At 40.8% G+C, this 25850-nt stretch overlaps 1 protein-coding gene across 1 annotated transcript; it reads left to right on the forward strand.

The window, feature by feature from the left end:
- Positions 1-3800: 3800 nt before the first annotated feature.
- LOC311085931 (CD48 antigen-like) lies at positions 3801-25168 on the forward strand (the record flags this gene model as incomplete). The annotated part of the gene is made up of 5 exons (XM_084118549.1): positions 3801-3870; positions 5488-5586; positions 6489-6821; positions 20628-20951; positions 24992-25168. The coding sequence occupies 5 exons, from the start codon at positions 3801-3803 to the stop codon at positions 25150-25152; spliced, it is 987 nt and encodes a 328-aa protein (XP_083974675.1). The 3' UTR covers positions 25153-25168.
- Positions 25169-25850: the final 682 nt, after the last annotated feature.

Here is a 25850-nt window from a genome sequence, read left to right on the forward strand (position 1 = left end):
TTTAATTCGACACAAAAAGTGTACACTAACAACACTGTATACAAAGTATAGCTTATGTTGTAAAAAATAACTCACAGTTTTAATATAACAAAAGAAAAAAAATCTTTAAAAAAAAACAGTCCAAAACTTAAAAAAAAATGCTTATAAAATCACTAAATAAATAACACTGGAACAGTTAAAGCAGCCGCATCTATGGTTTAACCCTCCTGTTACCCTCAAATCTACCAACATCTTTTACCCACTGGGGTCAATTTGACCCCAGCAATTTAAAACCCCACAATTTGATTTTTTCCCCAAAGGTTTAAGTCAGGTACTTTATGTTTCTTTGTTGACTACTTAAATGGCCCTTTAAATAAAACACCACCAACCCCCCATCCCCACCCCCACCCCTTTTACATCCAGAATACCTATTGCACGACTATGGACAAATTAGCAAATCACTATAAAATGTCACTGATTTATCTAAAATTAAAAAATTATATATATTTTTGGTGTTTTAATAGATTTTTATTTATTATATTATACAATATATTTTATCAAGGATGGGTTTGGGGTCAATATGACACTCCCATTGATAGTCTCAGGATGCCTCACTGTTGGCACGACACAGGACTCATGGTAGCGTTCACCTTTTCTTCTCTGGACAATCGATTTTCCAGATGTTCTAATCAGATACATTAACTTAAGTCTTTTGCTGTCCAATTCTTTGTACTTCCTGCAGAATTTCAGACAATATTTGATGTTTTTATTGGAGAGAAGTGGTTGTCCAAAAGTCCTGTCCTCGCTGTGTGTGCAGATGCTCTCACACCCACCTGCTGCCAATATTGAGCAGTTCTGCACTGGTGGTGACACGATTCCCTAGCTGATTCCTCAGGAGGAGAAATTCCTGGTACTTGCTGGACACTCTGGGACATCCTAAAGCCTTCTTCACTGCAGCCGAACCTCTATCCTTGAAGCTCTTGATGATCTGGTAAATGGAGGCCATTTTGATGCAAAGATGATCCTCCATCTTTCTTTGGAGGAAACCATTGCTAACAGAAGAACACAATGACTGGAAGCACTTCTTCCTTCCTTATAGCAATTATGTGCTAATGATATGATTAGTAAAATGATGTTAGCTGGTAATTTGGTGCCAATGACAAAAACAGTGAAATGTGGGGTTTTGTGATAAAGCTTTTTGAAATGATGTAAAATGCATCTGATCACTCTGCACAATAATCTAGAAAAATGTGAATCAACATCATAACAACTGAAGCAGCACAAATTTCAAATTTGGCCACAGCTGTACCCTGTCATTCAAGTGGGAAGTGTCCGGTCGAACAGGGTGATGTTGGTGGCGCATCCGCTGTTCAGCTCCTGCAAAAGGTCCACGTACTCGTAGGAGATGCCCTGTTGTTGTAGGGCGAGCAGTACGGCATTGATCTCTATGCTGTCGAAGGCTTTCTCGTAGTCTATGAAGGCCAGTACCAAGGGCATCTTGTACTTCCGGCAGTGTTCGAACAGTTGGTTCAGCACGTGGATGTGGTCCATTGTGCTGTAGCCAGACCGGAAGCCGGCCTGTTCGGGTGGCTGTTGTTCGTCCAACTGCCTGGCTAGTCGGTTGTACAGCACCTTGGTGAAAACACGGTCGGCAGGAGCCAGATTGGCCGATAATTCCTCAGCTGTTCGCGGTCACCCTTCTTGTACAACAGCACTGTCTTGGCCATCTTCCATTGATCTGGTGTTCTTCTCTGCGCCATGTAGCGGCTGAAATGGCTGGCCAATGCTGCCTAAAGCATCGGTCCACCCTCTTTGAGCAGCTCGGCCTCAATTCCGTCCAGCCCTGGCGCCGGTCTTTCTGGATGTTCTGGATCGCATGCCTGACCTCACTGGTCAACACTGACGGGATGGCTGGTATGGCGTCGTCCTGCATTTTGGGCGGGTCGACTGGTGTCTTGCTGGCGAACAAGTCCGTATAGAACCCAAAAACCCCCCCAAAAAACTTTGCTAAGAGGTAATTTTCAATTGAGAAAGAGCATAAAGAGAGAGCTCACAAAGCACAAAGAGAAATAGTTTATAAGGCTTCTGTGGAAGCTTTCATACATTTGCTCCTCCCCTATATGATGTTTTCCCCTCCCCCACGGAACAAAATATCAAAGTTCTTGCAAGAATTATGTTTTCCATTCCCTGGAAATATATAATTGGCACTGGAAATATCTAATTTCTTGTGAGAATTATGATTCCCCCCTCCACAATATCGTGTGAACTATCAGTGGTTCTCGCAATACTTCAAGTAGGCCTATATGGTAATGTCAGGTTAGGGCCCTAAAGCAGAGTGAAGGTTTTTGAAGATCATAAAATCTCAACTTATAATGACCTCAATATCATCCAAAATAAATGTGGGATTTGTGCCTAATCACCAATGTGAACAACAAAAAATTTGATATTTCTTATATGTTTTATACAGCAAAATGAGCCTGGGGTCAAATTGACCCCAAAGAACACCGATGCTACAAAAGTACGTACAGAACATTGAAAACCTATCATCATGTTAATTTTATGTTTACCCAGTTGTCCCCATTAAATTAGGAAAAGTCTTTAAATATGAGGCAAAAAATTTTTTTTAAAGTATGTATTTAGAGACGTTAAACACTGAATGGGGTCAAATTGACCCCAAAGGTAATAGGAGGGTTAAGACCCATAGTAACTCAATGCATCATGTCAAAACGTTTTCCATGAGGTGGATGAGATTGAAAGCTGGTAAATCTCACGGGAGGAAATTCAACTTCTGATTATTTAACTAATGTCTCGAAAGGCGGAAGTGAAACTGTATCAGCCTTTCGCAACAAAGGCAAAAAGACTGCCTGGCAAACCTGGGACATTTTCCCTGAGGTCTCTCTCATCTTCAGCAAACTAAGTCAATACCCTCCTGTTCTGACTGATAGTGACCTGGAGATCCTTGAGAAGTTTGTGGTCCTGCTGGATGATCGATCAAGCACAGCTGTTAGTGTAGATGAGGCTAGACTTGACATGTTTGCCCGAAAGCAGAGGCCATATAAGTTGTGAACAACTAGCCAAGTGTGGCTGCAAATCAGAGTGCCGTGGAAGATGCAGATGTTTTAGATTGGGTTTCACTTGCACAGAACTGTGCAATTGCAAATGTGAATAAAAAAGTAAGTAGCCTTGCGGTGGGCCGAGAGCCGGTTTCCTGATTCTGGACCGTGATGTATATGTACACCTTCCTGGATATGTTGCCCCCAATACAACACTTGCTGACTGCCAAGCAGGGAGGCATTGGCTACCATTTTTAACAGTCTTTATTATGACTCGGCAGGGCACAACCTCTCAATCTCAGGCTGGACAATCTAACCACAAGGCCTTTGAGCTGGTCAAAATGTGAATAGAACTTATGTTTTTTTTTTCAATCCTTACTTTTAACTCAGTCCCAACAGATTACACTATTAAAGCAACACCCACCTTGAAAAATGAATCTTGAATTTTTGCGATTGCATTTTTCTAAAAGTGTGGCCGTTAGAGTATTTTTGCTAACATGCATGTGTGCATCAGTGTACATACTACCGAAATGACGGCCATCTTGGAAAAGGTCTCCATCTTGAATTTTTTATTGGCCATCCAATTTTTCCAAAAAGTGGCCTTAACAGATTATTTGTGGCATATTTTCTGTATCACTATTTTGGAAACAGCAATGAACATAGGACAGGAATGGCAGCCATCTTGAAAAATGGTTTCCATCCTGAATTTTTACTGGCCACTTCCTTTTTCTAACAGTGGCTCTTCCTCTCTGTGGACTGCACCTTGCCATGGTGGAGAGGCTTGTGTACTCCAGTGAACCTGAGAGCTATGCCGGCGGGGATTTTATATCCATGGCAAGTTTAACTAAGCCGGACAGGTCAAAGGAGAGGAGGCAGACAAAGCAGACATTATGACTATTTGACAGAAATGGTCGCCATCCTGAATTTTTGAGTGGCACATACCTTTTTCCAAAACAGTGGCCCTTAGAGAGTATCTGTGCCAAATTTCATTCTTGTATACCAAAGTGAACGATTTTTTTTACTAATCTGCTGCACTATTATTCATAAAGAGAGTTCCAAACAGCTTTTACTGCACTAGAGCGCCATCTAGTGTTCATTACCAGGAATTAGCCTTCCCAAGATTGACTTCACCATCCAATAATACACTCGATTTATGCATTTTGATAAACAGCCGTTATGAGTGAATCGGATCTGTTTAATGGCGTTTATTATTACACGGACATAAAAAGATCTTTTTGGCTCAGATTTGCAAATCACTGATGCTTACCAACAACTTCCAATGGTTCATTACTCGAAAATGTTCAGTAGGGTGTAGGCCTACGATGTGTACAAAAAGAGACATTTCTTCCATTTTTTCCCCACTTTATTCTCTACTGGTGTCTATTTTGTATTTTTGTCAGTTAAAGTTTTCTTTATGTCTTTATGGTTCTTAATTTTGCACTGTTTTAATTGTACACAGCAATGCTGCAAAAGCTTTGGTAATGTATCTAAAAATGGCTTGCCAATAAAGCATCTTAAGATGAAACTGAATAGCATCTACTGAATTGATTTCAGTTCAGTTCAGTTTATTTATATAAAGCACATTTAAAAACGGCCACTGGCCAACCAAAGTGCTGTACACATAGAGCATTTACATCTATGAATTATATATAGGCATCATCGCTTTATGCCCAGGGCAGAGGATATACAGGGGCATACACTCAGACAGGTCTAAATCTCTAATTAAAATGAAATAAATCTTTCTTCTTTAAACAAACTGTGCACACCACAGTATAGAGCGCCATCTACTGTCTGAAATAAAAGTCCAACCACCCTGAATCACCCTGAAGTGAAAATGAAGTCATATATTACTCACCCTGGTGTTGTTCTAATGCTGCGTGCACTTCTTTCTGTTTATGGACCACAAAAGAGAAATTTAAAAAAAATGTCCCGCTCGCACTCGTCCATGATGGCAGTGAATATGATCAGTATCAAGCTTTCTTTAAAGATGCACAAGTATCACTGGATGATCTCATGCGACACATGCTGTATATCACAAGTGTTCTGGGGGAATAATAGGGTATAATTTGCTCAAATAATGACCATTAATAGCATTTAAACAGTTTATTTGCACACAGACAGTGTAAAGAATGGTCATATCACACAAACGTTCATTGAGGGAAAAGAGTGAAACAGTGACAGAGCAATTTTCCCCATTCATTTTCTCCATAAAAACTCCATAAAAAAAATCACAAAGAGTTCTAAACCAGTTCCTAGACATTGTTGAGAATCATCCGCTGATCCTTTTTTTTGTGCACAACGTGTTACTAAAATCCTTAATATTGTCTGATGTTATCATTAATCTTTTTTTATCTTTGTTTCATTATTTGTATATTGTTACGACCTGTGTTTAGCTTATTGTTTTCTATTGCTCTGTGTTCCTTTTCTCTTTCTTGTTTTCTCTGATTTCAAACAGGTTATCCAATCATGGGTTGTAAGAAGCCATTGGTTGCCCAGTCGGTCTTTATAAGGACGCTGCTGGCACTCATTGAGGAGCTCGTTGGTTCGGTCGCACGTGGGTTGAGAGCTCCGGAATCCCTTCTCCGGCTGATGATCAAATTGTGTATTAGAGATTTTAATTAGTTCAAGTGAATGTGCATCTTGTGGTAACCTCTGAACCGTTCTCCTATGTCTAAACCATCTTAACAGTGTGAAGTGTAGGGGTGTCCTGCCTTGTTTATTTTTAAATTGTTTGATCTCTGTTTTTTGGGCAGGGAGTTAGGTAAGCTAAATGCATTTTCTTTTGTTATTTGATTAGGTCATTAATTTTCCCATCTTTTCTTTTTTATATTCGTTTTGTTTGTTAATTTGGCCTTTTGGACACCCTGAAGAGTTGCTCTTTATTTCACTTGTTGTTCTTTAATAAATGTATTACTTTTTGCTTAAATTTTGTGCATTTGTTTTTGATTATCGACCGGAGTGATGCGTGCTGGGATTACATTTCCACAACCCAACAATTATTTATTACGCCTCTTTTGTGTTTTATATTCCCCTAGTCGGGGCGTAATATATATGTATTTGTATGTAATTCCATGAAAATGTTCTTATGTTATTGAGCATAAAAATAAAATAAAAAATGATGCACAGACATACACAATACAACATTTGAGACAGGGTTTGGAGAAAGGGGGCGTGGCCTAATTGTTAATTGAGGAGGAAGTTAGCAAATAGTTCACTGCAGACGCTCACAAGTTCTCAGACTTGACTGATACTATATCAGACACTGAACTATTGAAGAAAATGTTTCACACATTTGCTTTTCTATGTTTGTGCTGTTGCTGTCTGTTTGGTAAGTTTATGTTGTTTTAACAGTTGTGTGTTATTTGTGTGGAGCTCTAATGAACGTCAGTTGCATCATTCATAAATAAAAATTATTAACTTGTGCGACTGATAAACTGTTCTATGTTTGTTCTTCAGGAGTGTTTGTTGATTCAGATACAGTGAAGATCGTTTCAGTGACGGAGGGAGATTCAGTCACTCTAGAATCTGGTGTTACTGAAATACAGAGAGATGATCTGATAACATGGAGGTTTGGACCTCAAAAGACTCAAATAGCTAGAATCAATAAAGACATAGAAATGTTCTCCACATCTGATGGTCCTGATGGGAGATTCAGAGACAGACTGAAGCTGGATCATCAGACTGGATCTCTGACCATCACAAACACCAGAACTGAAGACTCTGGAGAATATGAAGTGACCATTGGCACCAGCACAGTGACCACTTACAGATTCACTGTTACTGTCTACGGTGAGTAGAGAATTACAGCTCACTCTGTTATATATTAGGCATTTTGTTGTCATTATTATCCCTAATACTGTAAATTTATTTATTATTCAAATTTTATTATATTAATCCTAAGACATTGAAAACTGACCATGAGAAAAGCCTCTAACTTCTGTAGTGCATGAATAATGTTGTCCCTGTCATATGAATATGTGAATATGTCATGCAAGCAATGGACAGGTGCAGATATGATGAATCATCTCCACGCTTTTTATATTTGCATTCTGAGAGTACGTTTACATGACAACGATGTACTAAAAACGGAAAGGTTTTTGCAACAAAATCTGGTTCTCTACTACCTCCACGTTAGTATTTTTCACACTGCACTTAACTCAGGTTATCGTCATTCTAAACGCAAATGACAACCAATCACGTGCTTCATATTCATGCGTTTTGGGCACTCATGGAAACACAGCGAGGTCAAGAGACTGTTTCATACTTACCTTTATAGTCTGAAAAGTACATTCATTATAAATTTTATATTAGCGTCAGCAATATATGAGGATGCATGTAAACGTGTCATGTGAGGTGTTCATATGGATAACATATGGATGACAATTAAACCCAATCCACCCAGAGTGATAAAACAAAATGTATGTGAAACGAATGTTTAGTTGACAATCTTCACCCGATCTGCTGAGAGTGAGACCATCACAACTTTAAGAAATCAGCTGAAGACAAATGCCTTCACTGGAGACTCAGTGGCTGTTCTCGTGTGTCTATTCCCCTTGTTGAGCTCAGGATCTTTCAGCCTCTTTGAGAAATGAGGTGATGTTCAATGTATATTATGAGAAAATTAAAGTGGTTTTGACATTGGATGCATGTAAATCTAAGTCAGAGACTCCAAAACAAAATTATGAACCTTTAAAATAGCATAATAGGGCACTTTAAGCAACAAAATCTGCAGAATGGCAGCACACATTTAATTTCATGGCATTTTTTTATGTATTTTTACAGTATTGTATTCTACAGCTCAAACTGCAGAAGGCCTCATTTTCAGATCTGGAATATGAATGTAGTTTCATCTGTTGGTTAGAGAGTGTGTGCATGAGAATGTGTTTCATTACTGGACGTTTGTGGTTAATGTGCTTTTGTGTTTGCATGTCTTGAGGCATGAATAGTGTGAGTGTGTGTTTCTGTGAATCGTGTGGGGTTGAAAGGACTTCCACAATTTAACTTCATCTTTTTAATAACAGTTTTACTGTGAAAAAGATCAGAATCAGTGAATGCTAATGTTTGACAAATAAAATTTACTGTATGTGAGATGTTAATATACTATATTACTATGTTAAAGGAGTGGTTGAATATGATTTCACTTTTCTAACTTTAGTTAGTGTGTAATGTTGCTGTTTGAGCATAAACAACATCTGCAAAGTTACAAAGTTCAAAGCAAAGGGAGATATTTGCTATTAAAGAAATCGTTTTTTAAGTACTACAACAAACGGCTGGTATGGACTACACAACATTCCTCATGTGTTAGTGACATCACCAACCCTAAAATTTAGATAAACCCTGCCCCCAGAACATGCAGTCCATGATGTGAAGAGGAAGAGTTGTTGCTCAAACTTTAGCATCCGTCTTTTCACATGCAATAGAAAGTAACTCTGTGTGCATCTCATTACAGTTCCTAAAGAGCGATGTATAGATTATCATGACAGAATATGCTAATTGAAGATAGTTAACTATACATCAGCAACATAAATTCATCAACTAACCATTCAGAGACGTCCTGTTGCAGTCTACGTGTTGTCACTTCTTCTTGAGTCTCTCCATCTTTGTCTGACTCCGTTTAAATATGAAAGGCAGAACAGTTTCTGTCATTTTAGTGTGTGTCTGCGTGAGGTAAATGGAGCTGCTATTACACACTAGAGTGCGGATCGGGACGAATTTTTCTGTCCGAGCCCGGCCCGCGTCCGACAGAGCAGTAACCGAACCCGACCCGATCCCGACAGGCATAAAGATATTTATGTCCGAGACCGACAGTTAAAATCCCATTTTTTTCTCATACTAATGACACATGTACGTTTGTTTGTGTGGAAAGCCCGCTTTTATTAAGCAACTGTAGGAAGGCATTCAGTGCATCAGCGCGCACGGAGCAGCAAGCACACTTAACACAGGCGCGCATGCACGTGTTTCATTGTCACGGCTACATAAACAAATTTCCGCACACAGGAAGACAGATGTTATGGTAATATTTTACATTTGCATCAAGTGAAAGCATCAGGCACATTGCCTACCTACATAATAAGCTGTTTTAAATTTAAAATGTTCAATGCCTAATCGCGCTGATGTGACCAAACCCAACCCGAACCCGAACATAATTTCTAAATATCTGTCCGAACCCAGCCCGGCCCGGCTCCCGTCGGGCTCGGGTCGGGTATCCATCCTCTAATACACACAAGCTCTTGAAACCCCGCCCTCTGTGCTGGGAGCAGCAGCTCATTTGCATTTAAAGGGCCAGACACCAACCTGGTGGGCAAGCCACCCTTTTCCGACTGAGGACCATGGCCTTGGATTTGGAGGTGCTGATTCTCATCCCAGCCGCTTCACACTCGGCTGCAAACCGTCCCAGTGCATGCTGTAGGTCCTGGTTTGATGAGGCCAACACGACAACATCATCCGCAAAGAGCAGAGACGAAATCGTGTTGTCACCAAACCTGACACCCTCCGGCCCCTGGCTGCACGTAGAAATTCTGTCCATAAAAATTATGAACAGAACCCGGCGACAAAGGGCAGCCCTGCCGGAGTTCAACATGCACCGGGAACAAGTCTGACTTACTGCCGGCAATGCGAACCAAGCTCCTGCTTCGGTCGTACAGGGACCGGACAGCCCTTAGCAAAGGACCCCATACTCCCGGAGCACCCTCCACAGGCCGCTGCGAGGGACACAGTCCAATGCCTTCTCCAAATCCACAAAGCACATGTGGACTGGTTGGGCAAACTCCCATGAACCCTCCAGCACCCTGTAGAGGGTATAGAGCTGGTCCAGTGTAGGGCTGCCCCCAAATAGTCGACTAAACGTTAGTCGATATGAAGAGGGCTTGGTCGAATACATTTTCATTAGTCGGTTAGTCGCAAAAAAAATCAAGTGAAAAAATTACGCAATCAGGGGCTGCGCAGTCAGTGTATGACATGACATCAAAGCAACAAGAGATCAAGAGATCTCGTGCCTCGCGGTATACCAAAGCGCACTTTATATATTTTATTTGTTTATTTATTTATTTGTTGTTTATTTGAATAGGGACAGATACAAAATAAACATAGATTATTACATAAAGAACAATCCGATGCATGTATCACAGTGTTTATAGCCATGGCTAATTCGCAACACCTGTCCCTAGAAGAGCTTTTAACAGTCAAGATAATGAAGAATTAAAAATAAAAATAAAAAAAAATTACAGCAAATACAATGAAATGTCCAGAAACCAGTTAGCACCAATAAAGATAAGTATAATAAATAAACACATTCACTCGAACTCACACAGATGCACACCTCACATACACCCAGCTACACATCTCATATGGCATGATCACACTGCTGCTGCTGTATGAACCAGGCTTTTGTTAGTTTTTTAAAGGTGGACAGTTTAGTTAAAGTCTTTATATTTGTAGGAAGCCACTTCCACAAATTGGCTCCTTTCACAGAAAAAACATTTTGGGCAAAAGATGTTTTACAAAATGGAACTTTACAGTCTCCACATGTAGCCGCTCTTGTTGATCTGGAGGTATCCAGCCTGTTCACAAATTTACAAAGTGGCTCAGGTGCAAGTCCAGTCAAACATTTAAAAAACAACTTAATGTGTCTAAGATTAACAAAATTAACAAAATTTAAGATTTTATGCTTACTTAAAATGTAACAGTGATGGAATCGAATGGGCTTTTTATCTAAAATTTTTAAGGCACGGTTATAAAGCCTCTCAATAGGCTTTAGGGTAGTTTGGCTAGTCTGGGACCAAACAGTGGTGCAGTACGACAGGTGGGACAGGATCATAGTGTTCAGAAAGACATGAGCACATTCAAATGTTAGACTGCTCCTGATCATTCTGAAACAGTTCATACTGGCCTTCATTTTTCTTGAGATATTTTTAATATGACTTTTAAATTTAGCTGAGAATCTAAAATCACTCCTAAATATTTTTCTTGTTCTACCTGATCGATGAGTTCACCATTCATTTTAACGTTAAGGTCATTTATTACCCTCGTTCTTTTTATAGAAAAACACATTGATTTAGTTTTCCTCAGATTAAGTGTTAGACATGATTTATTTAGCCAATTAGACACTTTCTCAAGACTTTCGGTCAATGTACTGCCGATAACAACAGGGCTTTTGCCAGACACATAAACCACAGTGTCATCGGCATACATCTGAAGGCCAACTTCAGGACACACTTCAGGTAGCTCGTTCACATACAGGCTGAAGAGAACAGGCCCTAGTATGGTTCCCTGAGGGATTCCGGTCTTAATTTTACATGATCAATGACTACACATTGTTCTCGGCCCTGTAAGTATGACTCGAACCATGATAATGCCTGGTGTGACATATTATATGATGACAGTTTTGAAATAAGACGGCTGTGGTTTACTGTATCGAATGCCCTCTTTAAGTCTAGGAATACTGCACCCACGATGTTTCCTCTATCAAGCGGCTGCACAATATTTTCCAATAATGCGCAGATGGCTGATTCAGTAGAATGGTTCTGTCTGAAACCATACTGTTGAGGGTGTATATACTGATGTATTTCTAAATATTGAGTTAGCTGTTCGGAAACAATTTTTTCTAGTATTTTTGACATTACCGGAACTAGACTTATTGGTCGATAGTTACTAACGTCTGTGGTATTCCCGGACTTAAAGATGGGTTTAACTAGTGCCTTTTTCCACGCATCTGGAAATATTCCAGTTTTAATCGAGACATTTATAATGTGGGTCAAAGGTTGAATGATAATTTGAGAATATTTTTTGAGGAAAGTTGCATCTATGTTATAGTTGTCTTTGGATAAATTAGTATTCAGGTCTGAGATAGCTTTCAGTACCACTGCCTGATCCACTTCTCTAATTTTAAAGGAATTCTCATTTGCTGATGACAATATGTTTAAGTTGACACTATTGGGCTCGTCATCTAAAAAATTAGAAGCAAGATCTTGTACTGATTTAATAAAAAATTGATTAAAAACATTAGCAACTTGGACAGGGTCTGATATGTTTTTTTCTTCACATTTTAGTTCATATGAGTTATTTGTATTTGCATTAGGTTTAATTAGACTATTCATTTGTTTCCACATTGCTTTACAATTTCCTTTAGCTTCAGTTAGAATTTTCATATAATAGTTTGCTTTTAAGTTGCGCAATTCTTTCACTACTTGATTTCGTAAACCTTTAAATAACATCAGATCTGTGTCATATCTGGTTTTAAGATAGGTTTTTAAAGCAAAATCTCTTTTTTTTATTAACTGTCGTACTGCATCACTTACCCATGGAAGCTGTACTTTTCTTTGTGGCCTTTTACATTGTTTTAAGGACTTATTTAAAATGTTACTCATTGTAGAAGTAAATATATCACAACACTCGTTCACTTGACTATGTTGTGAGACTTCATCCCAACTAGTGTTTGCTAACTCATTCTCAAATTTAATAAGATCCTTGCGGGGGATTACTAACTTGGTTGCCTTTCGGTCATATTTATATTCATTTAGACGTTTTTTGAGAGTTTTCTGGAAATTAATATCATGTTATGATCTGATAAGCCACACACCAAATTGTATGTTTTTAAGACTCTTTCCGGCTTATTTGAGAAAGCTAAATCTATTGCTGTTTGTGATGTTTTTGTCAAGCGAGTGGGTCCATTTACAAATTGATGAAAGTCATATTTTGATGTTAGTTCTTTGAGTTGTTTCCTACTGGATTTATTTAACCAATTAACATTAGTATCTCCATAAATAAGCACCTCACTGTTCGGTTTAAAAGATTTAAGAATTTTTTCCAAATTGTGATAAAAGGTTTGTAGGCAGCTAGATGGTGGATTATACACTACAAGGATGTTAAACATCATGCGTGAGGATAGAGCCACATTTACACATAAACTTTCAATTGATAGAGATTCATCTAATTGGACTTCCTTGGTCTTAAAGGAGTCTTTAATGTAAACCAGAACTCCTCCTCCTCTACCAGTAACCCTATCCTTTCTATAGCACTTATATCCAGGCACATCTATCATTGAGGTGGGAATTTTATCATGCATCCATGTTTCACCTATGCACAAATAATCAAGATTGGAACCAATTAGCAAAATTCTAATTTCATCACATTTTGGATACAGGCTTCTAATATTTAAATGCCCTCCCAAAATACCCTTAGGCTTTACTGTAGGATCCCAGATTATTTTCGCATGATTTACTGTCTGGAAAAATAAATATTGTCTCTGCTTTATTATTGCTTGTGACTGCAAAGTTTTTATATTATCAATAGTGTCCCTGTTTGTTCGTTTATACTTGACTTTATGAGTTGTATTAACGTTACTCTTAGTATAATCAGTCTTACGGTTAGGAGCGCCTCTGGATCCTTGCACACATAGTGATTTTAAATCCGTGTCCAGTATGGCCTCCTCCGCCTCGTCGACAGAAGAATCCGCGAAAAGAAGGGCGCAACTCTGGGCAGGCCCGTCGCGACAAGGCAGGCAAACCAAGCAATTGCTTGGGGCCCCGCGCTGGCCTGGGGCCCCAAGACAACGACTGGTTAAGAATAAAATGCAACGACAAACTGTGAGCGCCCCTTTAATAGTCAATGCATTAAAGTGCAATGACACTGTTATCGGGATCCCCCTCAAGGGGGCCCCCCTCAGTAGTCGCTGACAGCAGCCAGCCAACCACGTGATCTCTGCTCTGCCGGCAAAATACAAAAACTCCTCGGCAGTGATCATGAAGCGGAATTATGCTTCAGGAAGCCAGAAAAGAATGAAGAGAAAGGAAGAGGAGGATAAGAAAAAACAAGATAGTGGTAAGTAGGGGTGTAACGATACACGTATTCGTATTGAACCGTTCGGTACGAGGCTTTCGGTTCGGTGTTCGGTACGCATTTTCAAACCGAACGCTTCGTTGGATAATTTTTCCTGCCGACCAAAATTTCATTATTTCAAATGTAGGCGCGTTGCGCGTGGCAAGCGCGCTCATAATGTAGAGACGCCGGCACGACCACAACATTGCCCAACATCAAATGGCAAACGTAATGTAAGCGGAACGAAACTGAGCTACTCGTTATTGTGTGGTTGAAGGAACGTTTATCAGTTTGGACCAGTGCAGCGCGAGCCGATCGTGATCATGCGACACTGTTACTACACAGCGCTAATAAGAGATCCAGTAAAGAAAGCATTTGAATTCGCCACAGAAGTAATAACATCGCTGCGAGAAACATTCACATAGTTTGGCAGGAATAGTAGGCTATAATGCCTTCAAGTAACATTACGTCGGTTTTATTTTGACATTATGAATACAATGCAAATGTTAATCTTAACTAAAATAAACATTTGTTTATAACTACTACAATATTACATTTAATTTTTTTCCAAGGAGCTGTTTTGTTTTATATGCTCCTAAGAAGAGTCAATTATAGCTCCAGAATTGCTCAAAGTAAAAAGAAATCATATTTTATGATAAAAAAAAAAAAAAAAAAAAATCAAGGAAATTGGCATTTCTTTCTTTTTGCTGTATCGAAAACATACCAAACCGTAACACGTGTATCGTATTGAACCAAACCGTGAATTTTGTTACACCCCTAGTGGTAAGTGATAAATTACACTGGATAAAATAGCTTCAGTTGTCTTTTACAAATGGTGTAATTTTGCAGCAGGTAGGCTAGAAAAAATATGTTTATGTTAGCTACCTGCCTGACGGCAAATGCTGCTTGTAACAAACAGTTAGTGCAACTTTTTTTTTTCGAACGGACGGAATATGGTTACATATTATAATATGTTTTTTATTGGGGGGGCCTCCATGTCCATTTTGCTTGGGGCCCCCAAATTCCTTCAAACGGCCCTGACTCTGGGCCAGGTCACCCCCCCCCATCCCCCCCGCAGTCCGCCGGACCATCCGCGGGTGCAACCCCCGCCGCAGCCCGGTCGACGCAGGCACACGGAGCCGCCACTGCCTCCAGGTCCTCCAGTGCCGGCACCCGAACAGTCGTCCGCACAGAGCACCCACAGCTGTCTCCCACTGGAAATCCTCCAACCACCTCCGGGTCCGCCGGCCATCGCAGATGACGCACTAGCTCCGCCGCGGAGGCTCCCGCCCGCTCGCCAATCGCACAGTCAGCGTCTGGGCCGGGATTAAGCTGGATGTCTCCCGCCAACAGGACCAGAAAGGAGAGATACATTATAGCGCGCCCACTATCTTTCTTCCTGCCACCCAGCTCCACTTTGGTGCGCAAGCCTATAACGCGTGCGTTTCCAAACTTCAGGAGGGAATAGTAGATGGTGAAACGGCCATATCCAACGTTGTTCAGGTATGGCGTGTGGCACAGCAGACTGTCAGGCTCGTTTTGTGGAATCCTTAGGACAAGTGATCCAAGTATTAGCAGCAGAAGAAGCCACACCAAACAGGTGAACGGCATGTCTGAACGCTGACACTGTTTGTTTGCTCCACACCGACATTTCATTTGTTGCTGGTGTTGTTTATCCTTCTTACTTATGGCTTCGGGTTTATTGGCATATTCACGTATTTGCTGCTTATTAATCTTGGCGTCAGTAGAAAGTCTATCAGAGATAAAATTGCCAGTTTTAAAAGGCAAAAGCAAGAGGAGCACGGAGCCCAACCAACCGTGCACCATCTTGAAATTCAATGAATTCAATATGCACAGACCCCTTTTTTTTTCCAAGCGCGTCCGCTTAACATCGAGATAAAAACATCTCAACTTTTCAGAATGCGGCAAGTAGGTAGGTACAACTGTAACGGAGAGTGCAGCTGATGGTTGCTTAGCAACGACATTCGCCTCCAGAGCGCAACCGCCCTAGCACTTTCGAAAAAGGAGAATGCGGCGCGCCTAGCGTTTTCAACGCGTTTGGTTTTTAGGCGCGATATGTAAACGGCTAAACGCCTCCACATCCCTTCCACATCCACTCCATCAGAGTGCATCTTTTCAAATGCCGGCTTCATTGTGATCAAGTCAAGAAGCTCCCTTCTTCCCAACAATGTGGACAAGCTGGTGTTCCTCTCACATAATAGGAAAAAAATAAAATCGAATTGAAAGCTTAGGTAAGAATGCTTAATTTCCTTTTTGTAGTGTTTCTGTTTGCTATCCGTTAGGCTAGCCTATATTAAAAAAAAAAAAAAAAAAACGGGTTTTTATAATGGGTAGGCTATACAAATAAATAAATACATATTATTTTTATTTATTCGTTTTTATATAATGCAGAAGTTGTTTTTTATTCTGTAAGAAAAATTAGTCTGATGTTTGCAATTTGTTGTTTCAGGTCAAGACTCATCCGTCGTCTTAATGGCAGTTTGCGGCTTTGCTCTGATATTTTTGATTTGTATTTGTGTTCTTTAAATTATTTGTTCCACATTTTGTCTTAAATATAGTTGTTCTAAACAATTTAATCAAATACTTAGGCTGTTGATTTGTTTGCCGCCTTCTTTTTTATTCTAAGTTTTGGCGTTGTGCGATGTGCCATGTGCATTTATTAAATTGTTCGTTTTTGTTAATTTTCCTTTTGAACAATATAAAAATTATATTAATTTTCCACTGTATTTTTATACCAAACAGCGTTTTTGCTACAGTATTTATTTGTTTTTGTTTTTTTTGACTTGTTTTGTACTAGGCCTAAGTTACTAATAAGTTTATTTAATTTATTTTAAAGAACGAATTTTATTTTATTTTATTCAAAACTGTTTTTTTTTTTTTTTGACATGTAACTGTTACAGTTTGTATTTTTGATAATAAATTATTAAAATGCACAGGCAGTCTGATTGCTGTTTTTATGTTATAATTAGCCTAACATTCCGGCCACTGATTTTTGTGTCATAAGTTGAACGCGCTAATATCATGCTTTAGCATTTTCTGTCATATGGAAGCGTTAAACTTCAACTTGGACTATACCTTTCCTTGTATATACGCAAGTTTTTATATTAATATCATAAATGAACGATTATTCGACTAATCGCTAAAATGCAGGAGCGTTAGTCAACTAGGAATATCTTTAGTCGGGGGCAGCCCTAGTCCAGTGTTCCACGGCCTGGACGAAAACCACACTGTTCCTCCTGAATCCCAGGTTTTAGACTTTCCCAGGGAGGCTGAGAAGTGTGATCCCCTGTAGTTGGAACACACCCTCCGGTCCCCCTTATTTAAAAAGAGGGACCACCACCCCGGTCTGCCATCCCAGAGGCACTGTCCCCGACCGCCACGTGATGCTGCAGAGGCGTGTCAGCCAAGACAGCCCCACAACATCCAGAGACTTGAGGTACTCAGGGCGGATCTCATCCACCCCCGGTGCCTTGCCACCGAGGAGTTTCTTGACTACCTTCAGCTTGAGTGATGGACGAGTCCACCTCTGAGCCCTCAGCCTCTGCTTCCTCAATGAAGACGTGACAGCGGGATTGAGGAGATCCTCGAAGTATTCCTTCCACCGTCCAACGACATCCCCAGTTGAGGTCAACAGCTCTCCACCTCCAATGTAGGTAGCGTTGGTAGGGCACTGCTTCCCTCTCCTGAGGTGCCGGACGGTTTGCCAGAATCTCTTCAAGGGTTAGGGTTAGGGTTAGGGTTAGGGTCCTTCTCCATGGCCTCACCGAACTCCTCCCAGGCCCGAGTTTTTGCCTCCACAACCACCCGGGCTGTAGCCGGTACCCGTCAGCTGCCTCAGGAGTCCCACAAGCCAACCAGGCCCGATAGGACTCCTTTTTCAGCTTGACGTCATCCTTTACTTCCGATGTCCACCACCGGGTTCGGGGATTGCCGCCTTACGGCCACAGCTCTGAGCAGCCGCTTCGACAATGGAGGTGGAGAACATGGTCCACTCAAACTCAATATCTCCAGCCTCCCTCGGGATCTGGTCGAAGCTCTGCCGGAGGTGGGAGTTGAAGATCTCTCTGACAGGAGACTCGGCCAAGCGTTCCCAACAGACCATCACAGTACGTTTGGGTCTGCCGAGTCTGTCCAGCTTCCTCCCCTGCCATCGGATCCAACTCACCACCAGGTGGTGATCAGTTGACAGCTCCGCCCCTCTCTTTAACCAAGTGTCCAAGACATACGGCCGCAGGTCAGATGAAACGACCACAAAGTCGATCATCGACCTACGGTCTAGGGCCCTTATGCTTGAACATGGTGTTCATTATGGACAAACTGTAACTAGCACAGAAGTCCAATAACAGAACACCACTCGGGTTCAGATCAGGGGGGCCGTTCCTCCCAATCACGCCCCTCCAGGTGTCACTGTCGTTGCCCACGTGGGCATTGAAGTCCCTCAGTAGAACGATGGAGTCCCCATTCAGAGCACTTTCCAGCTCCCCTCCCAGAGACCCCAAGAAGGCCGGGTACTCTGCACTGCCGTTTGGCCCGTAGGCACACGACAGTAAGAGACCTATCCCCGACCTGTAGGCGCAGGGAAACGACCCTCTCGTTCACCGGGGTAAACTCCAACACTTGGCGGCTGAGCTGGGGGGCTATAAGCAAACCCACACCAGCCCGCCGCCTCTCACCATGGGCAACTCCAGAGTGGTGAAGAGTCCATCCTCTCTCAAGGATTGTGGTTACAGAGCCCAAGCCATGCGTAGAGGTGATCCCGACTATCTCTAGTCAGAACCTCTCAACCTCACGCACAATCTCAGGCTCCTTCCCCGCCAGCGAGGTGACGTTCCACGTCCCTAGAGCTAGTTTCCGTCTCCAGGGATCGGGTTGTTGAGGCCTCCGCCTTCGACTGCCGCCCGATCCTCTCAGCACCGGCCCCTTACGGTCCCTCCTGCAAGTGGTGAGCCCACAGGAAGGTGGCCCCACGTCGCTCCTTCGGGCTGAAGGTTATAATAACCCCGTGGGGAGAGGCCTGGCCACCAGGCGCTCGCATACGAGCCCCAACCCCGGGCCTGGCTCCAGGGTGGGGCCCCGGCTGCGCCATACCGGGCGACGTCACGGTCCTCGATTTAACATCACTCATAAGGGTTTTTTGAACCACTCTTAGTCTGACCCGTCATCTAGGACCTGTTTGCCTTGGGAGACCCTACCAGGGGCATATAGCCCCTGACAACATAGCTCCTAGGGTCATTCGGGTACTCAAACCCCTCCACCACGTTAAGGTGGCAGTTCAAGGAGGGGCAAATTAAAGCATTGTAAATGTAATTGTACTGTCATCGTAATTTAGGGAGTTTCGAACTAAAAGTATTTTTTAAAATTCTAGTGTAATGTCTTCTTAAAAACAACAACAATAAAAAAGTGATGTTTTTCCAGTAGCAAACTTTGTTCATCCCCTATAGTGTAGCAGGACTGTACCAGTGATGAATAGTGTAGCACGACTGTACCAGCGATGAATAGTGTAGCACAACAGTCTTTGTGTCATGTGACTGATCGCTCTATATTAAAATATCTCCCATTTTTCAATATCATCAATCAATGGAAAAAGTAGATTTATACCTGCAGAATGGTTTAAATACAACGAAGCATGTGAGCATGAGGAGCCTTTGATCTGGTGGGTGTCTGATCCAGTAATGTGTGTCTCTGCTGTTACGACCCGTGCAATAAGGACGGACTCGACGTGAAACCCAGCTGACAGATCACCAAAGACACAATTCACAAGTTCCACAAAAACTATAATTTATTTAAGGTGGAAAAGTAATTAAATTAACCCTCTGAGGTCGGCAATCACGCCGGCGTGATCTGCTCGCTTATTCCTTATCAGTGCAAAAAAACCTCCAAAATAATCTGTTGATTTTGATTTTACATACTTGTGTTATACATCAATCGATCCTGTTAAGTGTGTATTTTTTTTTGTGTATACTCACAATAAAAACAAACTGTTGTGCTTTTCGCCAAATAAAGAAAAATAAACATGACGCGAGTTCTGCCTCCTCTCTGTCAGTGCAGTCCATTCTGAAACGCGTCCGAAAATGAACTGTAACTCAGCGAATACTTCTCACACAGACACGTGAGATATGTCTTTACGAAGCTTGGATGCTCTTCTTTTAAATTAAGTAATTTATATAAAAAACAAATATTCTCATCTTATGTAATCCGTTTGAAAGCAAGGAGAGGTACCGTTTTTTCGTTCTCCCTTCATTAACTTTAAGGAGCAATGGGATCAGGACGCCCCAAGGCCAAAATATTAAACTAAATAGACTTATAAATAAAACATGCATAAATTACCTAATCAGGGAATAAACAAAATTACAAAGAAACTTCCCTAACTCCCTATAAATCACAAACAAAGTCAAAATAAATGTCTGGACACCCCTACGCTCCTAAAACATACGAAAGAACCGAATTAAATCATCACAAACAAACGAACATGATCAACAGAAGGTTTTGGGATCTGGAATCCGGAGCTCCTCACGCCAGAATGAGCTCCACATCTTCGGTTAGCGCCTCAGTAGATCCACCAATCAGGCTCCTCCGACGGCAGCCAATCCCTGCACACATATACAAAACAACAACCCACACAAAACAGATACCGAGGATCGTCTCAGCATACAGTCAAGTATACAGTAACGTCAAGAGCTTTAAAGCTAAAGGCTGCAGTTTCCTTCTGTGTGAAATCTGTTCTGGTTTAAATTTGTATGAAACTCTCATGTTTTCCAGCTCGTCTGCCTGTTCCTGTCATCATTCTCATTTCATCATCAGTAACTCATCATTTCATCATCAGTAACTCTCCACACTGTTCTTCATCATCATCATGTTCATTGGTGTGTTCATCAGTGTTGAATGTGAGTCATGTGACTCTCTCCTGGTACAAAGGAATCAGTGTATTGTCCAGCATCAGTGTGTCTGATCTCAGCATCAGTCTCTCTCTACCTCTGGAGGTGGAATATCAGGATAAAAACACCTACAGCTGTGTGCTGAACAATCCCATCAGCAGCCAGACCACACATCTGGACATCAACACACTCTGTCACACATGTGCAGGTACCACAGCACTGATGATGTATGTGTGTATTTACTGACCTGATCTCTGTCTTCTGTTTTAGATCAGACTGATGCATTCACTTCTTTCTTTATCATTACAGAGCCTACTTCACAACCAGACTCAACTCAACTCTGCCACTGTCCCACATGTGCAGGTACCACAGCACTGATGATATATATATATATATATATATATATATATATATATATATATATATATATATATATATATATATATATATATATGTGTTTATTTACTGACCTGGGGCCTCATGTACAAAGACTTGCATTGAATTCATACTAAAACATTGCATACGGACAAAGCTGTAAATGTGCGTATGCACAAAAAACCCAGATGTATGAATCTCTGCGTACGAAGGATCCCACGTATATTCTCTTTGTACGTCCCAGTTAACGTAAATTTGAGCGCAAATGCACGAGCACAACACCCCACCCAGTCTCCTCCCTTAATTAAATTAATTTAAATATGGTAATGAGTCCATTTTGGCAAAAGAAAGCAGTAAGAGAATGGCGGCAAGAAACGAAACTTTACAGAAAGTGAATTGGAGGTGGAAACGAAAAAAAAATGTATTTGGAACTTTGTCCTCCGGAATTAATAACAAAAGGAAAAAATATAAGTGGTAGAGTTCGGCTGATGCCGTCAATGCGGTGGGATCTGAAAGTAGACTGAGTACAGTTGAGACACTTTTTGCGTTTTGATTTTTCACACAAAGATAGATACTGAAAAGAAGTGAATTTCCACATGACACGCCACATGACATTTCATTAGCTTGTAGACTAAGATATTATCAATCAATAATACCCACAAGTAGTTTATATTTTCCACAATTAGCTCATAAAAATAAGGTGCTTTTTATCTGAACTTTGTCTCAACTGTACCTATATGTGGTACAGTTGAGACAGTGCATGGTACAGTTGAGACACCCATTTCTAATGATGTGAAGGTAACTAACCATTCATTGTAAAATACAAAAAATAAAGACAAATAAAGAAAATAACAATTGGGCAACATGTTTATTCATCCATTTATATTCATTCATTTTATTTAAATTAGCACTGGTTAAAATGTATAAAGCAGGAACAAGATATGTAACAATATTCATTAATAATACACAGTTTAAATATCACAAATATCAAATTTTATTTTCATTTGCGTCCTATGCTGGCTACATAAAAGTGATTGCTGGCTGAACAACTAAACAGTGTGTTTCCTAATAGAGCTCTATCGGGGGTACAGTTGGTACATGTGTGTCTCAACTATCCCCCACTGGCCACCTCGCACATTTCTCTAGATTTTGCAATTACCTTGCATGACACAGTACCTTGAAATATACCCGTTTTTAGGGCACAGAATAACGTTTGTGGTGATACCAGTTACGTTTAAAGGAGTCATGACCTGCAATTTTCACTTTTCCACGAGAATCAATGTATGTTATGATTGCCTAACGATTATACACTGGCCGGGAAGCCGATATTTAAAAGTGAAGCGTTCGTTTACCTCAGGATAAATAAACCAGCGCGCGTGCACGCGCACTCAAATACGAGATTTTGATTTCAGCCCCGTCTTGACGTCATGACGGGGCAGGATATACCATATATGGACACCGCAAACCTATGCCGCAGGAAGCCCGCCCCTCTCCCCCTCATATTCAGTTCAGTCGAGAAAGATGGAGAAACGAGTACACACCTGAGTTGCTCTGTGGTTGACTGCCAGAATCAACATGTAAATGTGTTTTCTCTCCCAAGAACGGACCAAGCTGTCAGGGACCAGTGGATTAAATTCATTTTTAATGACGCGGTTCCGACAACCCTTCCCACTGGCTTAACGTTATGTGTGCTAACTAAACATTTTACGCCGGAATCCTTCACAAATTTGAGGCAATATCAGGCGAAGTTGGCATCGAAGCTCGGGAAAAAGGGGCCATTTTCAACAATCAGACACTTGCCTGCAATTGAAACAGTAAGAATGTGTTTTTATTGCTCTACTCTGTGTAACAAACAGCAGCTAACTGCTAAAAACTGCTCGCGTCTCATATGAGTATGTGCGTGGAGAGTTCATATACATGTATGTGTGACTACTTAGTATGTATGCAAGCGTGTTTCATATATGTGTGCGTGAATGAAGTTTGATTTAAGCCCTAATCGGCGCCTCATACTTATACACTGGCCGGGAAGCCGGTCGCGGCCAGGTCGGGTTCATTCATAATTGGCGCCATGATGTCATTTTGTAATGATATGCTAAAGCGTCACCTGCGGTGTCAACCCCCTCCTTCCTGCCACCAATCAACGCGCCCCTCATTTGCATTATTAAAATGACTGTCCACGACAGCCAAAATATCGCATCAGATCTCGCGAGACAATAATGCCTTCAGAAATAAGGGTCTGAGGAGCTCTGTGTTTATTTTTTTTCCACTTTTCTTTTTTAGAAGGGCCTGAAAGACTATAATACAGCAGTAGGTATCCAAGGTAATACTAGGTCATGACTCCTTTAACAGTCACACAAGGATAATAAGCTATTCATTGTGGAGAGTGCATGGTGAAGTGAACGTCCTACCTTAGAAAAAAAAAATCTTTTTCCGATATCTTCGGATCGGAGATGCGTCCGTTGTTCAAATTTTCCACGATCAAAGAGGACAATAATACGCACGTGCACAGCAAAAATCACAACTTGTGCTTGCTATAAAGGTGGACATTACACCAAGCTGTTTGCCATAGACTAAGGGTTGTATCAATTTTCATATGCTTTTATATGTTCTTACTTAATTGCATAATTGATAGAATATTTCCATAAGGCTCGTGTGACAATATATGTCAATTATTTTATAAATTGCAAATTAATAGCAATGCTTCCCACAGGTGGTGGTGCGATAGACTTGTAGAACAATTCGTTGTGTAATGTTTGCAACTTCACTTCATTGCCTGTAAGAGTCGCCAACGGACAAAAACAATGAGAAATGTACGTATGCCAGACATGAAATTGGCGTGGAGGAACGCACATTCTCGCGTTAATTTCACTGTTAGTACATACGACCGTGAGCGTGAAAGCTGGCGTACGCAAAGTTTTTGTGCGTACGCAAGATTGATACATGAGGCCTCTGATCTCTTAGCCTAGAAATCTAGACGCACCCTAGCGGCAGCAAAATTATTTTGCAGCCAGGGTGGGTCTAGACACTCTCAATAGACCTTTTTGCTGCAAAAACCTAAATTGGATCAGGCCAATCACGTCGTGTATAGAGTAGGCGGGGGCGGGCTTAACATATGACGACAGAGTTGCGACGGTTACCTGCCACTTGAAAACAAAGAATGGCGGCTGCGGATGGAGAACAACGGTCTTTCGAATCGGCTTTGGCCGAAACTCTGGAGGAGTTGGAGTTAAGTTTTTCTTTGAGAAAAGAACAAAGAACGGCACTTAAGTCATTCTTAAAAAAAGGAAGATGTGTTCGTAGTTTTGTCGGCCAGATTTAAAAGTTGAATCTATCAACTAAGCTCCGCTGTTGGGAAAACGCTCTGGTTGGTTGAAGCGCTGTCCTATTGCGTGCAGAGGGAATTTGAAAGACAGCCGTTTATCCCGCCCATCAGATTGACCGTGTCTATGGTGAGTTGCCAGACTAAACATCTTGATGTACGTCTGGCTTGCCAGGCTACTGATCTCTGTCTTCTGTTGTAGATCAGACTGATGCGTTCACTTCTTTCATTATCATTACAGAACTGGATGGTCAGTTCATCACTTCACAACCAGACTCAACTCAACTCGGTCACACATGTACAGGTACGACAGCACTGATATTATTCACATTCATTCACTAATGTGTGGATTCTATCAAGAATTAAGATGTCTTAATTTATTCTATAAATTAAGATGTCAAACATGATGAATGAGCTTCTGTCATCTCAGGTTTTTAAAAATTGTAAAAATTTTATTTCTTGTGTAAAGCAGAAAATTAGATATTTTTAAACTCATGAAACTCTAAAGTCAACTTGTTGAAAATCTTAATTTCATTGATCATTTGTTTCATTAGTTTCTCCAGAAGTCCACGCCCCCTGTTGTGATTCAGTTGAAGCTGTGCTGCGATTGGTCGTCACTGCGCTGATGGGCGTGGCTTCTGCAGCCGCTGCTGTGCTTCTGGTCAATGACGTCAGAGCTTCAAGAGGTAAAACGGAGAAAACAGAAGAGATATAAAAAAAATTGTGGCATATATTGTATTTTTAATGGTAAAGATGAAAATATGTGTGGTCTATTGCTTTCCTATTCTCTCCATCTGAGGCTAAAACTATGAATATTCTTGAATATTTCATTTTATTCTTTAATGCATCCCATTTCAATTTTGTTTTGTTAATTACATTGTTTTATTTTTTTCTTAATGTATGTTATGTTGCTATTTTAATTTCCTTTCATAAATGTATATGCAGCAACTCCACAAATACAAATGTAAATATATTTGTCACACCAATAAATCACTGTAGAGTTTAACAGAATATTACCTACCGAACTGATATACAGCTATGATCATAATGCTTATATTATAACTGAAGGGGAGTCATAATAAGAATAAACCATGAATTCAGATTCAGATTGAATGACGGTTGAATGAAAACACATTTAAAGGATTAAGCAGTTTTTTTATTTTTTTATTTTTTCTCCATAATGATTTCACTAAAATAGTTATAAGCCATTAACCAAACCACCAACCATCAGTATGAATCACAGCAGTGCAGGTTTGGTCTAAAGCAAAAAAAAAAAAAAAAAGGATAACGACTGCTTGACGTTTTTTTTTTAATATTTACATAGTATAATATTAGTAAATGTATCTCTCTCACACGTGTCCCACATTGTCCTGCAAAATCACATCAACATGCAGTAACAGAGCGATAACCAGC

This window comes from Abramis brama (genome assembly GCF_963993115.1).
Source record: "Abramis brama genome assembly, chromosome: 6".
Classification (NCBI taxonomy): Eukaryota; Metazoa; Chordata; class Actinopteri; order Cypriniformes; family Leuciscidae; genus Abramis; species Abramis brama.